This window comes from Dunckerocampus dactyliophorus, chromosome 20 (assembly GCF_027744805.1).
Source record: "Dunckerocampus dactyliophorus isolate RoL2022-P2 chromosome 20, RoL_Ddac_1.1, whole genome shotgun sequence".
Classification (NCBI taxonomy): Eukaryota; Metazoa; Chordata; class Actinopteri; order Syngnathiformes; family Syngnathidae; genus Dunckerocampus; species Dunckerocampus dactyliophorus.
Genome location: NC_072838.1, coordinates 15,655,001 through 15,671,200, shown reverse-complemented (window position 1 = coordinate 15,671,200; position 16,200 = coordinate 15,655,001). Strand labels below are relative to the sequence as shown.

The 16,200-nt window shown below is 44.1% G+C and overlaps 2 protein-coding genes across 6 annotated transcripts in view; one reads left to right on the top strand and one right to left on the bottom strand.

The window, feature by feature from the left end:
- Nucleotides 1-9,504, bottom strand: zgc:91944 (uncharacterized protein LOC436941 homolog). Of its 3 annotated transcripts, XM_054763010.1 has the most exons (11): nucleotides 9,249-9,504; nucleotides 8,590-8,711; nucleotides 6,411-6,849; nucleotides 6,089-6,174; nucleotides 5,100-5,210; nucleotides 4,464-4,667; nucleotides 4,186-4,342; nucleotides 3,684-3,766; nucleotides 1,762-1,857; nucleotides 1,579-1,697; nucleotides 1-1,508 (listed from the first exon to the last, which is right to left on the bottom strand). In XM_054763010.1, exons 2-11 carry the CDS (start codon nucleotides 8,669-8,671, stop codon nucleotides 1,383-1,385), a joined length of 1,503 nt encoding a protein of 500 aa, XP_054618985.1. In that variant the 5' UTR covers nucleotides 8,672-8,711; nucleotides 9,249-9,504; the 3' UTR covers nucleotides 1-1,382. The 3 variants fall into 3 exon arrangements, with proteins under 3 accessions (XP_054618985.1, XP_054618986.1, XP_054618987.1); XM_054763011.1 differs by having other exon boundaries at nucleotides 8,590-9,504; XM_054763012.1 differs by lacking the exon at nucleotides 4,464-4,667 and having other exon boundaries at nucleotides 9,249-9,503.
- The window catches only part of LOC129172865 (transmembrane protein 54-like), a 33,900-nt gene continuing 26,693 nt past the window's right edge, over nucleotides 8,994-16,200 (top strand). The window contains exons 1-6 of one of the 3 annotated variants that reach the window (XM_054763019.1): nucleotides 8,994-9,367; nucleotides 11,356-11,552; nucleotides 13,226-13,285; nucleotides 14,112-14,303; nucleotides 15,875-16,024; nucleotides 16,107-16,200. The exon at nucleotides 16,107-16,200 is cut by the window's right edge and continues 1,337 nt beyond it. In XM_054763019.1, the coding sequence (XP_054618994.1) occupies nucleotides 11,394-11,552; nucleotides 13,226-13,285; nucleotides 14,112-14,303; nucleotides 15,875-16,024; nucleotides 16,107-16,200 (655 nt within the window). In that variant the 5' untranslated portion in view covers nucleotides 8,994-9,367; nucleotides 11,356-11,393. Of the gene's footprint in view, nucleotides 9,368-10,651; nucleotides 10,771-11,355; nucleotides 11,553-13,225; nucleotides 13,286-14,111; nucleotides 14,304-15,874; nucleotides 16,025-16,106 lie in introns of those variants that run through there. The other 2 variants (XM_054763018.1, XR_008567108.1) reach the window with 2 other exon arrangements.

Below are 16,200 nucleotides of genomic sequence, written 5' to 3'. Positions count from 1 at the left end.
ACGCAGCACGGCCATTGTTTACAATATTTTTATTGTTGCTCACTGTCAGATAAAAAGCAGATATCAAGGAGCATAACAATAATGATAATAATAATAATAATAATAATGGTCTTTTTCACCCCCCCCACTGACAAAAATGCTACAGGACAGTGTATCATGAAGGGTGACAAGAATGGCTTGTAACACATCCACCGTACAGAGCTATTCCTCTTTAGGAGTGTTGGCTAGTGTTGGACTGAGCATCATCATCATCATCCATACCTTTGGCATCAATTAAAGTATACTACAAGCATCTTTGTTCATTTCATGAACATTTTGGGGAGCAACTCCACAGAGGTTGTCTGCTAGTTCAAGTTTGATAATTCTACAGTATATATATATTGATTTCTTTTTTTTTGCTAATGTTAGTTTGAAGAAAAGCACCCATAAATGCTGTTTATCCTCTGGGTTATGTACACAAGCATATTATTATTATTAGAGTGAGATTCACTTTGAAGTGCAGTATGCGGAGCTGAAGCTTTTAGCTTATTCCAATAAGGAGGGAAGAGGACGCGTCATGATTTTCAATCACATTTACGTTTCTTTTAAAGAGAAGCTTCACAGGCTGACTTCAGCTTGAGAAAATGAGGTTAGATGAGGGGAAAAAAAAGCACAGAGAGCAGCATTGAGTTTGAACAAAGACATGATGGATAGTCCTCGCTTTGTTCTACTAATAAAAAAATGTATAAATAGAACATCCTGTTTGGATTGAGAGCAGATAAGATGAAACACACACACACACACACACACACACACACACATTTCTTCACCATCTTGATCCATCATTGTTGGATTCCCTGAGATTCCAGGCGTCCCTCAGGGCTTTGCAAACATTGATAGAGACTTGATCAGTCGACTCTGTGAGGTCAGAGGCCAGCACCAGAAAAATGACAGACATACACGCACGCACGCACACACATGCACGCACACCCACGCATGCATGCATGCAAACTAGACTTCTGATAGCGTCACCTGACCTGCAGGCTTGCGTCATATGACCACTCAGTGCCAAAAGAAAGCATGAAGCAAAGAATACAAATGTTTAAAATGGGTGAGGTATCCTTTAGGTAATTCTATGGAATTTAGGCTTCTTAATACCACCTTGGAATGCACTACATATTGATATATGTTCAAGTATATATTCATATTTGTACTGTATATTGCTGTTAACATAAGCGTGATAACTTTCGATAAATATGGCAGCCTCTTTCCCGTCAGCTTTTAGCACCCTTTGATTTATTTAAGGGTGTCTTCAGCCCCCCGAGGAGGAAGCAGACCCTTTTTTAATTGTTTTTTTTTTTTAAGTATTTTGATTAAAATTCAAACAAGATCACCAGTTTTGGTCACTCTTCATCCACAGTTTCCCTTTTTGGGTCCTCCTGTTTCTGTTCCAGCGCCTGGGGGGCGGGGCTTGGGAGGACATCGGGGGTCGCCCTCACAGAGGGGTCTTGTTGGGTGGAGGCCTCTTCCTAGCAGCAAAGGTGGCCTTAAATAAACAACACTTCAGTGTGCTCCTCATCGACTTCAGCGCCGACTTACCTGCTCTGAGAAGCTGTGATTGACCTGATCCGCAAACTCCTGCATCTCGGCCTCTTCCCCATTTGAGTGGCAGCTCGGACTCGGAACCTCGATGCCGTGGCTTTCCAAAATGGCGGCTTCTATACGTGCACATAAAACAGAGCATGTAAATATTCCCAGAGACTTGTCTCATAGGCTTCTCACCGATGTTTGCTCTCCTCTTCATCTCCTTGCGACGGTTAGCGAACCAGTTGTACACCTTCAAGGCCGTCACACGCTCAAACTCGGACAGCTTGCAACCTGAGAGGCGGGACAACAGAACACAAAGACATTCACAAGAAGAAAAACATTTTACTAGAATTCCCTGGGCCGAGCAGGCAGGCTGTGTACGGCAACAAAGACAACAAAAGAAGATGAAAGACCTTTCGCAGCATTATGCTAGAACAGTCTTGACGGCGCATGGTATGCTATTTACTGCAAGGTCAAATATTTAGGATGGCCACTTGCAGTGTTATGCTGGGACAGTCATGACTGTGCATGGTATGTGTACTGCTAGCCAACAGAAATTCAGGATACATTCATGTAGTATGCTGGAATAGTCATGACAATGCGTAGTATGCTGCAAAAACGGTTAAAAACGGTTGAGGACCATTTGCAATATCGTACTTGAATAGTCACAAGTGTATTGCAGGCTGTTTACTGCTTGGAATGACAAAATAAGGACGTATTTGGTTGGAGGTTATTTGAAGTAATACGGTGGATTAACCATGGCAGTGCATGGTATGCTCTTTGCTGCTGGGTAATAGAAATTCAAGATAGATTTGGTCTGGGGACATTTCCAGTATTGCGCTGGAAAAGCCATGACAGTGCATGGCATGCTGTTTGCGTCCATGAATTTGAAAATAAGGAGAGATTTAATTGAGGGTCAAATGCGGCATTTTGGTGAAGCACTTTGCACTTTGAATATCACAGCGTCACTCTTATCACAATTTTTTTTGACTGAATGAATAAATCATTGCTATTTTTTTTGGTTGTATCAGTAAAACATGCATATTTAAGCAAATGTTACATATTTTTGCCTAAATTAAGCATAAATACGCCTTAATTAACTGAATACAAATATAAGGCATTCAGAAGACGCATTCAGAGACTTTGCGATGATATGTAGTTTTCTACACTGGTCAGTAAAAGTGACACTGACGAGACAACAATGTACTCTCTGCGCTAACGTGTGAGTTTATATTATTTCTGTATTATATGTCTTATTTTCTCTTATTATGTCTACAGGTTTTCTATGGTCCAACTACAAAAATATTCCCTTTGAAGGACTCCGACTTTACGGAAATTCACTTATCGCGGCCGGGTCTGGAACTAATTAATCGCGGTAAACAAGGGATTACTGTACTAAGAATTTAGAAATTTGCGGGATTATGCTGGAATGTTGGCCACACAGTCAGGAGATCGGGAAGATTGGGATTCAAATCTCTGTTGGGCATCTCTGTGTGGTGTTTGCATGTTCTCCCCGTGCATGCTTGGGTGGGTTTTCTCCGGGTACTCCGGTTTCCTCCCACATTCCAAAAACATGCGTGTTAGGTGAACTGGAGACTCTAAATTGTCCATAGGTATGAATGTGAATGGTTACTCGTCTATATTAGTGCCCTGCGATTGGCTGGCGACCACTCCAGGGTGTACCCCGCCTCTCGCCCGAAGTCAGCTGGCATAGGCTCCAGCATACCCACGACCCTATTGAAAATAAGCGGCATAGAAGATGGATGGATGGATGGATGGTTGTGACAGTACATGGTATGCTGTTTGAGAAAATGAGGATACCTTGTACATTTTAGTTGAGGGTTATTTGGAGTATTACGGAATGGCCAGGACAGTGAATGGTATGCTGGTTGGGACACAACTGGATGAGGGGAGTTTGCATGGAATGCTGCTTGCCACAAGGAAATAGAAAATCAGGATAGAGGAGGAGAGTATAATGCATTGAAATAATCACAACTATTAGTTTTAATTCTACAAATACTCTCATACTGTATGTTCACTGGACCTCACACGGATCAAAAACAAGAGCGCGTGGACAACAATACACCCCCCACAGAGGTTTAAATGTCTCTTAGCACCTGGTTTCTGGATGACTGAGTTGCAGGCGTTGGCGATCTCCTCACGCTTTGCCTCGTCGGGATACTGGTTCTCCAGAAAGAAACTGTAAGAAATCACATTTAGGCTGTCTTACACAGACGTCCGTCCTTGGGTATGAACTAACTCCTTGGGCTTGGCACTGCAGTGGTGTTATGTAATGTGGTGGCACTGATGCTGCTGCTGCTGCTGGTGAGCGGGGAGTCCGAGTGCCCCGTGTGGTCTTATTATTGTGAGTACCCCTGGTACTTACTGCACGCTTCTAATGGACAAATCAATTGCACACAGTGGGTGGGACTGATGCTACTTTGTCAGCATCCTTCTGGGCAGCCGAGAGAGAAGTCGAGTGTGTTCCAGAGAAGCAGAGGTAATAAAAAAAAACTGCTTAATAAAAGTGAGCGCAAAGAGGCAGAAGCAGCTGGTCCCAAATGTACTGCACTAAAAGACATATAGAAGTAGTCATGTAGAAATAGAAGAGTCGCTCACCTCTCCATGATGGACTGACACTCCTTCCTCCAGGTGAACCTGCTTCCTCGACGCAGCCTCAACGGCGCACCGACGATGGTTGCCCTGTCACCGACCATGATACCCGTCCGCCAGTCCGGTTCCTCCTTGACCAATGATCGCATCGATAAAGTAGCGCCTGAAGGAGAGAAAGTCGTGATCTATGGCGAAATTGCGACTTCACAAGTCAGCACGATCAACATGGGCAGGCGTCCCCTGCTGTGACCCAGTTCCAGGGTGTGAGGGGGGTCCAGGGTTACCTGGCTGGGCTGCGGCAGTGTACCACGGCAGCAAATGCATCAGCAGCTCTCTCTGCCTGCTCCACAAGGGGTTGGAGTTGGGGTTGAGGTTGGTGTTTGGGTTGGGGAGGCTGCCACTCGCCCCCGCCACCAGACCGTCTCTGTCCCCTCCCCTGGCCCTGGGCGTGGGACTCACACTGTGCTGGCTTTCGCTCCACCTGGGCCCTTCAGTCGGGACAAAACCAAGGGGTCAGGCGGGCGGCAGAGTTGAGATCGCAGACAAATTAGGAGATTTTAATGCGCGTTTGCGAGTGTGCATGAGCCAATGAGAATCAACTGCTTCTTTGTGCCGTGTCAGCCAAGTGAATAGCAGCTTTAAAAGCGCTGCGGCCGCGTTGGATCGCAACCACTGCAGAGTTAGTATCAGCCCGTTTATAGGAGGGAAAACCAGCACCAGAGTACCTCCACTATCACAGTAAAGCTTGTGAGGGGTAAAGCAAAAGATGAAGGGAGAAAGAAGCAATGTGTGTGCGGGACATTTTTAGCCCAACTAAAGCGGTGTGCATCATCTTCCACATGCAGGAGGATGTAGAGAAAGGGTCGCAAGCTTCAAATTACAGTTCAAATTGAATAATGGGCCTTGTTATGGGTTATTACCTGGGTTATTTCTCTCCAGCAGGTACCAGCGGTAGAAAGCTCTGCGTTTGGAGTCACTCATCTCCAGGCCTTGCTGCAGCAGCCATTGGGAAATGTAACTCTGGCTGATGCCTGAGGAGACCAGGCAAAGAATGTCATCATGAACACCTTACAGGTGCCGTCTGCCTTGGTTAGGTACCGCATGGCGGTGATAAGCCTCAAAACTGTATAATCCACCCACTTCACATTAGCCATATTTACTGTCAGCTTACAATAGCGCTTTGGCAAAGTTTAGCTACTAACGTTAGCCGTTATCGAATGCCTAGCCTCTCATGACCACATAATGACTCCAAATTCATGGTCGTTTAACTGATACGGCTGTTGCATATGTTCACGCGTGATGGACGTATACGTGGATACCAGACAGCAGTGAGTGGAAGCCGTGCACGACAATCCTAAATTTTTACCAAGTTTAACTTCAAATTGTGACAAATATAGACATTTATTTGTTCAGTCTGTTCTTTTAGACAACTGTTGGTAACATCTGGTAGCTGGTGGTAGTGTTATATTTTTGGGGTTGGGGAAAAAAAAAAAAAAGTGTAGCCGAAAAGGGACAGCTACCCGACTCTGACCCCCAGACGTCACTTCCTGTCTGTCCGTCACTCAGCTCCCCTAGGGAACACATTTATAGCAACACACGAGAGCACGAGTCTTACTCACATCTTAAATGGCGTATTTACTCTTATTATTAACACGAGTGTAAAGGTAACTACAGGGGTGTTATTTGATGTCTAGATGGTTGTAATAACATTAAAAAAAACATATTTAGAAGGTTGTAAACAGGTTTTTTTATGCTCTAACTATGAAAACATTCTGTTTATAAATGAGGAATCCTACTTTGCGCAATTTCACTTATCACGGTCGCATCTGTAACCAATTAACTGCAACAAACGAGGGATTACTGTATACTATAGGACCTCTAATCCCAATTAGATAGTGACTTGTCTTACCTGTGACCTGTCCCACAATTGCCTGCGAGATCCTGCGGTTGTTGAGGAAGGTTTTGATCTCGTCTTTTACCAGGTTGCTATCCCTCCTGTGAAAGTTGAGAGAGGAACTTTTACACCGCAATACTAAACTTATTCAGTCAAAGTCTTTTTTTCCTAGCTATCCCAAAACACCTGACCTGAATTAACTACACTTGTGGAGGTACTGGCTGCAGCTCTGGGGAGCTCAGCTGCCATTACCTGATGTTATAATAGTCTTCGTCTGTTCTTTTATTCCCTCCCACTCATCCTCGCTCACTGCTAATTCCTCCCTGACCTTCCTCACCTCATGTATTCCTCCACCTTTTCCTCCAGGTCCCATTCCTCCTCCCCGACCATATCGTAGCTGAATGAGCGCTGCACGGCCACCGCGGGGGGGTAGAGGGGCGGAGGAGAGGCCTCAAAGCTGTTGCTGGGGGACAGGGCGGCGCCGTCTAACCCGGAGGTCTGCGTGGTGGCCGACGCCAGTGACATTGATGAGGTGGACGACGAAGAGGATGAAGTGGGAGCCGGGGCGGCCGTGGCGGGTGTGTTGTTGTTGTTGTTGGATGGAGCAGGGTGGGATTCACAGTGAGGTGCGCGGTGGTCCGGGTCGAGCCTCTCCAGAGACTCCAAAGCGTGGAGGATCTGAGGTTTGGTCATGCCTGAGAGGCGCAGACGCTGCAAGAGGTCAATCTGCTCGATGGTGTAGCGCGGTTCCACCTCGCAGCACTCCATCCTGGCATCTGTACACATTTGTTTATTAGACTGGTGCTTCTCACACTTTTTACACCAGTTACCACCTCACTTCTACCTCCACTTGCCATCAGCGTTTAGATTTGAATATGTGGCTTTTACTTGCAGGGAACTGGCTTGTGGCATATGAGGTGTTTTCCTTACCTATTATATTAGGGGGGCGTCAAGACCCCCCAACAGCAACTCCTCTAGCCCCTATTTTATGCACAACAGAAGTCATTTAAAAAGATACATTTCCGATTTCCGAGCCGGGTGTCATTTTATTACACAAACTAGAGTCGACAAATAACCTAACATGCATGTTTTTGGGATGTCGGAGGAAACTGGAGTACCCGCACACACGCGGAGAACATGCAAGCTCCACACAGAGAAAAACATTTAGGTGTAAGACACCGTGCTGCTTACACAAACTAAATAACCCTTATTTATTCCTAATAATAATCCACATTTTATCATCTTTTTTACACAACAGTATGTCATTTCTGTCTCGCCGCATTTACATTTCTCCCCTGCTTGCTGTATCTCACACGGCAATCACAACTATATGACACGACCTCATTAGAGTGAGCGTGCCGCAGGTTTAACTTCTTCTATTGATTTGTTTTACAAAAGGTGACTGTTATCAGTGTTTCCCAAACATTTATTTAGCTGTGGGGGCCTGCCATAAATACATTTGGCACTACCTGTTCGCCCTCGCTCATAAACACATTATAACGGGACTGTTTCTGAATGCAGCTTGTCGTTCCAACTACTGTAGATGGCATCGTAAGTCTGCTACTGAACACACCTCATACACGCCTGGTCTGGCAGGCAATAAGAAGCTGTAGCAGGAGGGATCGGTGTTGCCAACTTTGTCACTATATTTAGCGAGTATCCAGACCCCTGTTGATGCTGTTTTTCCAAAAAGCAACAAGCTTGTGTGCTTGTGGCATTCCCAAAAAAGGCAACCGGAGAATATTCCTTCGTATTGCTAAACATATTTGGTTCAGTTTTCATGTTTATTACTCACTTTTTGTCTCCCACACAACTGGGGAGGACCATTCTGTGACTCGACGAGGCTACGTGCATTTGTGATGGTGTTTGTCAAAAATTCCCCGCCCACGACCTCTCCCCAAAGCTGCATTGCATGGACATGCATACTGTTTCTTATCTTAATTTCAAATATGATTTTATTATAATTGGGAAAAAAACGTCTGTGTACCATTGGGTACAGTCTACGAACCACATGTGTACCGCAATTTGAGACTCTATGGATTTGACACAACTTTAGGTACACCTGCCCAATTGAATGCACAATTTTGATCGACTCTAACACCAAGGTGAAATTGTTCATTGTTAATGTTGTATACTTATTAGCGTGGTTGCAGTTTGCAGCGCATCATCTTGAAAGTTTTTTTCTAATGTTTTGCACAGTAGAAACATGTCTCAGAATGCTGCAGTGCAGTTCTGTGTTGAAACGATTATTATTATTAGATTGAGACTGAAAAAAGAAACATGAAAGAATCCATTCAAACGCTTCCTTTGACAGCATCTTGAAGGCTCTAAACAATGAGACAAGCCTATTACGTAACAGTAAAAACTTAACCAAAAGTAAATATTTAATCACTCATGGACAATAAATAATTCAATTCTGCATGTTTGTAGATAATCATAGATAGAGATAGTCGTTACGTTGCTTAATTCATCTTCCCGCAGGCATAGACCCAGCAACTCCCAGCCCGCTTGCTTACCTGACGGAGGGGGCGACAAGGAGAGGCGCCCCGGGAGTGGCTCTGTGCTTCGGGTCGCAACGGGGACACACCACTGTCGCATGGCTCAGCGGCTGGACTGCTCGGCGGCTCGGCTTGAACCTCTAACGGAGACAGCCACAGTGTCTTTGCGGTGGTTAAGGAGCTGATAGCATGCTGGCAAAACGACAGCTGATGATGACTTGCCGGAAGGCTAATTGGGCTAAGCTAACCCCGCTAACTCCGGCTGGTTCCCTAGAGCCTGCTCGGGGTACTATTAAGTTAGACATCATGAATTAAACAAAACACGGAAGTCGTTTCGCTTTGTTTCAAAATAAAAGCCATTTGAGTGTTGGTTGTTTAACTCATAAATGAATCTTTAGTTATATTTTGAAAGACAACGGAAACCAACTTGTTATTATTGACTCTTAGCAGACTGTCTCGTCTTGGCTAACTTATCGAAAACTTGCACATTGGGTGTTAAAAAGAAAGTATTACTCTCGTATAGGTAACAACCACAGGTAAATATGAGCATAAATAATGTATATCATTATAATGGCTGAGAATGGAGATTGTTACTGGCGAGTTAGCGACGAGCTAACCAGGCTAGCTAACCGCTAACTAGCAACCGGGATGGTCCCATGGCAGAAACCGTCTCTTACCTCCCCCTTGGCGGCTGTGGACAGACAGCTGCAGCCGGCTGGATGAAGACGGAGGGTGCTAGAAAGTGTCAACAAAGTGTCCGTGACCCAGGTCCTTTTGTCACTCCTTTTACACTCGGGTAAGGAGCAACCACCGCTGGGTCATATTGTCTTTGGGCTATGCAGCAATACAGTATGCAAATATTGTACAGTGCAAGCCAAGGAGTCTCAATTTATGACCCCCCCTCACCCGACAGCGATGCCGTCAAGAACGTCTGGATTGTTCGGACTTCCGGTTCTGATGTAAACATGACCTATGAAAAGAACACTTACAAACAAAACCAATGAAAACACTTAAAAATAAGTAGTCATCATCTACACATATACAAATACAGTATAATAATGCATTATGCAACTATGTAATGGGTGTTGTTGTACCCAATCTAATCTAACGTGAACCTATTTAAAGATAGCAGATAACCACTGTAAACATGCACAACAGCTGCATGCATGGATGCTTACATTGATTAAGAACGTCTAGAATTACAAAAAAAACACACAACGCTTAAGTTTTTCCTCTTTTGTGTAATACCGCTTGTCTCCACCAGGTGGCACCAAATACTCCATCAAACATTTCTTTTAATACGTTTTATCTAATCTTCAGTTTTGATTATGTTCTAATGTGTTTATACGGTATAATATTATTCTTTTCAGTGGAATTCCTTTATAGGATAATACACAATGAGGAAGTAACGTTAGCTCAAGCGATGTAAATGTAATAAAACATAATCAGCATTGAGCTTTGTTCTCTCACCGGAAGTAGTATGACCGTAACGAGTTTGTGCACACAAATGTTATTTTAACTGAAAATGTATTCATCGCTCGTTTGTTGACTTTTGCAGACCGAAGCCCCTCGTCACTACCTTTTCATAACCACTAAAAGCAGGTGCGGCGTCAACAAGTGCACCTGTGCTTACCTGCTACTTTAATTAACCACAGTCAATGACGACTTGGCATGGGGCTTTCAAAATAAAAGCACAGAATGCAGCTCACCTATACAAAAGTCACTGCTGCAGTGTGGGTTGTAAATAACCTGGTCGATAAAACACAAGTTATAGTCTTGACTGACCCTAAACTAGATTTATGATGTGATTTATGATGTTATGAAACTGACTCGCTTAAACAGCTCCACGGGGTTAAATTTTACACAATGGTTGACTACTTCTTGTTATTTTTGTATTTTTGATTTAATACAACGTTTGGAAAGCTTTTTATTTGAATTGATCACAAGTGTGTTTTAAGAAACAAGCGTAAACTAACATACTAACGCACACAGTAAGCTTCACTCACGTTTAAAAGCGCTGTCTGTAAATATCGGACATTTTATTGTGAAAACCGTGCCGTAGACATGCTGTGCTGCCTGACTGGCGTGTGGGACTTGTTTAGTTGGACGTGGAGAGGCCATGAGGTCTTTCTAATAACACTTTACGCTCGGGTGGGTCATTGTAAACGAATGGTGACTTAACAGAGATGGCCAGAACAGGTAATCATTATTTATACTTTATTTTTATTATTTAAACTTGTAAAAAAAAATTGGAAAAGTTTGCTTGGGTGTGGCTGGAGGTGATTAACTATGTGTAAACATTGTGTTTAAAAGTACCTACACCGATATGAGACGTTAGTAGTGGCATTTGGCACATTTGTAAGTAATACAGAGCGCTGTTGATGCCTTTTAAAGCATTTACGTTTAAGTTGTTTGTGAATATTCGCCAAATAATCTGACAAAACAAGAAACAAATGACTCATAGAAGACATTCTTTGATGCTGTCTTATGTGCTGCATCAATCAAAAGTGTGTCCAGTTGGGGATTGTATCAGACTAAAGTGCTATTTATGCACGTGTTTATTTTTCTTCTTTACTTTGTAGTTAAAATACCCATTTCAGAGCCATTTGTCAGTACAAGCTGTCCATGGGTTTATTAATGATTCATGGCAGCAACATCTGTGCTGTGTGTTTGACCTGGCTCCCGTGTCTCCAATCGATAGGACAGCGGGACGTTGGACCCGGAAAATGATGTCTGTGATGTAACGCTGCCTAAAAATCATTGCAACTGTCCTCCCCTCTCCAGGAGTGTGTTGTGCCAGCCTGGAGGATCCCAAGGCCCTGATGAAGATGGGTCTCAGCATGGTGCTGGTGGGTCACGTCAACTTCATGTTGGGAGCGCTGGTGCACGGCGTGGTGCTCAGGCACATCAACCTCCACAAGCAGGCCAGGGCCAGGGAGTACGCCATCTCCAACGTGGCGGCGCTCGCGTGTGGCCTGGTGGTGAGTATGTACAGATATTTTTCCAAAAGGATGGAATAATCGCTCTTGGACTGTTCTGGACTCCTGTGTTTCAATGCAAGTGTGAATAATGCCGGCCACAGCGGAGTTTCTTTTTAGGCTGTCGCTTTTTGGCGTTAATGATCTGGAGCGCATGAGAAAGTGGGAGGGACAACGCAGCTCAAGAGAACTGTTAACAACATGCATGACTTTGACACCGACAGCTGAGTAGCAACGCAGAGGAAGATACAGCTGCTTATCATGCTGAACATCAAGTGCAGCCACTGTCATCAGGAGGTTGCCCACAGCCACAGCTGTTAATGCCAATGTTCTAATTTGAGTCCCGGCGTTTTTATTTGCTTTTGTGCACCTGGCGACTATCAGAGACGCTGCAGTTAATTGAATATAGGCGTTAATTGGGGCGTGTACGGTAACAATGCATGCTTTTGTTTCAAGATTCAAGATTCAAGAGAGTTTTATTGTCATGTGCATAGTACAACAGCAGTTATACCATGCAATGAAAATCTTATTCTGTTCATTCTCCCAAGAAAAGAAAGAAAACAAATGAAAGAATAAGAAAATAAGAAACATAAACACATAAACATATATACCAATAAATTAAGCAACAACAACAGAAGAGACATTAATATAAATAAATAATACAAATAAATAAATAAAGTGCTATGAGTGTGTGCGTGTGTTGCGTGCGGCGTGTGCGAGTGCTTCGTTGAGGAGCCTGATGGCCTGTGGGTAAAAGCTGTTCGTCAGCCTTGTGGTCCTGGACTTCAAACTCCTGTAGCGTCTGCCTGACGGTAGGAGTGTGAATAATGAATGTTGTGGATGTGTGCTGTCCTTGATGAGGTTGTGTGTTCTTCGTAGGACTCTAGATGTATAAATGTCTTGCAGTGAGGGGAGGGCTGCCCCAACAATGTTCTGTGAGGTCTTGATCACCCGCTGGAGTGCCTTCCTATCACGTGTTGTACAGTTACCGTACCAAACAGTGATGGAGGCGGTAAGGACACTTTCGATGGTGCATCTGTAGAAGCAACTCAGGATTGTGGTGGACATGCCAAATTTCCTCAGTCTTCTCAGGAAGTACAGTCTCCTTTGGGACTTTTTCAGAATTTGTTGGGTGTTGTGAGACCAGGTGAGGTCCTCGCTGATGTGTGTGCCAAGGAACTTGAAGGTTTTCACCCTCTCCACCTCAGTCTCATCAATAAACAGGGGTCTATGCGGCTCCTTTTCCCTTGTTCTTGGGTCGATGATCATCTCTTTAGTCTTATCTGTATTGAGAAGGAGATTGTTATCACTTATATCATATTGTTGTTTGATTTGATTTCAACTTTTTCTGCAAGAAAAAGTCACACTACCCACGCAATTAGATTGTTGTTGTTACCGTCCCCAGTCAGTAGGGTGGCACATTTGCTTGGTACCTTGAGAGTGCTATGATATGCTGTGATGCATCAGCTATCACGCTAGTCTTCAATCCAGTTCAGTTAATCAGCAACTGTCAGCATTCACACCCAGTTTCTGTGGGTCACAGCACATGTTTGAAATGCTTTCGCAACTGTGGCCACGACACAAAGGGTTTCCTCTCGGTTTGCTTCGCTTTTTGCGAGGTGTTAATAAAACATATTTTTACGAGACAACAATGTTGTCTTTTTCTTTGCCTGCAGGGAATCGTGATGGGCATCCTGGCAATCGTCCTGTCCAAAAACAGGAGGAGGAGAGGCCTGGTTAGTAGCACATCTTTTATTGTACGGAAAGCTTTAAAAGAATATAAACAGGAAAGAATGTTCACTATGTTTTTCCAGTAATCTCTGTGTTTTATGACACTTTGCGCACTGTGTAGTATTCTCATGCTCTCGGATGCATGTGCATAGCTCGACAGTTTCCTTTTAATGACCTCCACCAGCACAGTTGTGTCTTCAAATGCATGCTTTTGTTTATTTTTGCGCACAACGTCTTGCCTACACTTTTTACCCATCCATTACACTTGGAAGGATGTTTTGAGGATAATCCACGGTTGATTGTGCCACGAACGTAACAAGAACCGCAACATCGCTATGCTTTATAATGAGCAAAACCTCAAACCTGGTGAATCTTGTCTTATTTGCACACACTGGGTAATGGTAAAAGTTTAATCCGGATCTGATCCAGATTGCCTGTTTACATTTGACATGTAAAATGAAATTTAGCACTTGCAAACTGCCAGATCTCAACAAATCAGGTTTTATTTAATCCGAAAGGAAAGCGAGACGGTTGCGTAGCATCTCTCGTCTTCACTGTCAGCAGTCAGGCTGCTCCGACGAGACTGGCCAGGTGCTAAACTGAAGCCAATATGTGAAACTTGTCCGGGTAAACCACGCCTTGTTTCCCTTTTGTTAGTCTGCACGATCGTGAAGTGGGTCGGGTTTGTCTTTTGTTAATTATGCAGCCATCACAGAGCATCAGTCTATTAATAAAGCCTTTGATCTCCTGATGAATAACGGTGTGTTTGAATGCTTTTACACTGTGCAGGTGTACCTAATGTAATGGCCTGTGTGTGTGTGTGTGCGGCAGACGTGGTCCCTCTTCAGTGTGAGCTTGGCTTCATCCCTCATGGCGGCCGCAGCTGCCGTCGGCCTCGTCGTGTCGGTCGTGAGGGCCATCATCCACGGCGGGCGGAGCCTCTTGACGCACTGCCGCTTCCCCGACGCCATCGGCTACTCCAGCATCACCAACGAGTGTCCTTTCGACCCCACGCGTATCTATGTGAGTTACGACCTCTCAGCTATGACCCCTGGCACTGTGGTATTGACAAAACACAACCTTTGGGCGCTAATGTTATGTTAACACATGCGTTGCTGTTAAATGGAAAAAAGAGCACAGCGCTCCTGTCTTATAGAGGATCTTTGACGAGCAGTAGGTCTTTAAAAACAGCAGCACGCTCCTGTCATATAGACTTGTGTTTTTACGGTTGATTCCTAAAAACAGCGGAAATCTTCCATCTTAGATTCTTACAAACATCAGAGTTCACCTAGCAGGAGCTTTGATGAGTGTTTTTGCAGTATATGCTTAAAAATAGCAGGGCTCCTCTATCATGTAGATTAGATTGTCTAACGTTTTGGCAATAGGTTCTTTAAAACAGCATTGTTCCTAAAAACTAGCGTTTTTTGTGCTGGATTCCCTAAAACGGCATGCTTTTTTCTTCTAGCAGTCTACAAACAGCAGAGTTCTTCTGTCTTATGTAGGCTCTTTGATGCACGTAGATCACATGTGTGAAACTCGTGCCCTGGAGGGCCGAGACGCTGCAGGTTTTCTTTCCAGCCAGTCACTAAAGCAGGTGATTTTAATGATCAACACTTTCAGTTTGAGGGAAGGAGTTCATCAATTAAATCACCTGCTGAAAAAACTGATTGGAGAGAAAACCTGCAGTGTCTCGGCCCTCCAGGGCACGAGTTTGACACCCCTGACGTAGATCCTTGCTGTAAAAACAGCAATACTGCTGTCACATAGAGGATTTTTCACTAGTGTTTTTGTGGAATATTCCTAAAAACAGCATAAGTCGTCCATTTAGCATTTTATGCAGTTGATTCCTAAAAACAGCAGCGCGTTCCTGTCATGGAAGGACCTTTGACTATTTTTTTTGCAGTAGATCCTTAAAAACAGCAGCGTGCTCCTGTCGTCATAGAGGAGCTTTGACTAGTGTATTTGAAATAGGTCCTTAAAAACAACAGCAAGCTCCTGTCACAGGATTTTGTGGTAGCTTTTGTGGCAGATTCCTAAAAACAGTCCATTTTCCAGCTAGTTTTTATGCTGTTGATTCCTGAAAACAGCAGGTTCTTTAAAAACAGCAATGCTCCTGTCACACGGAGGAGTTTTCGCCAGTATTTTTGTGGGCAATTCCTAAAAGCAGCATAAATCTTCTATCTAACATTTATGTAGTTGATTCCTAAAAACGGCAGAGCTCTCCTGTCACATGTAGGATTTTTAACTAGCGTTTTGCAGTAGATCCCTAAAAACAGCAGGGTGCTTCTGTCGAAGAGGATGTTTGACTAGCGTTTTAAAATCAGCAAGCGCCTGTCAGGGGATTTTTGCGGTAGATTTAGTCCATCTTCCAACCGCCTTTTATGCAGTTGATTCCTAAAAACAGCAGCGCTCCCTTGTCATGTGTAGGGTCTTTTGAAGAGTGTTTTTGCAGTAGATACTTAAAAATAGCAGATGACTTCTGTTGTGTGGGGAATCTTTGACTATTGTTTTTGCAGTGGGCTCTGCTACTGTCATGAATAGAATCTTTGACTCGCGCCTTTTAAAATTCTGTCCAACTCCCCCCGCCCCTATAGAGCACCACTCTGATCCTTTGGGTGCCGCTCATCGTGACATGTGTGGTCCAGCTGATATTTTCCGCCCGCTGTTTGTCCGTCTGCGTGTCCTTCCTGGGCCTGCCTTGTTGTTGTTACTTGCAAAGGAAGCGTCCCAGAGAGGCTCGAGCGGTGAGAGCATCACTTCTAACCAACGCTGCATCCTTTTTTTTTTTTTTTAATTCGATTTAAATCAAGCCAGCATTTTCCGTAGATCAAAGCGGTGAGGCCGCTTGAGGAATTGGCGGCGTCTCGCGTTACCAAACAGAGGCACCACTCGGAAACGAATCCAAATCGCTACACGGAAG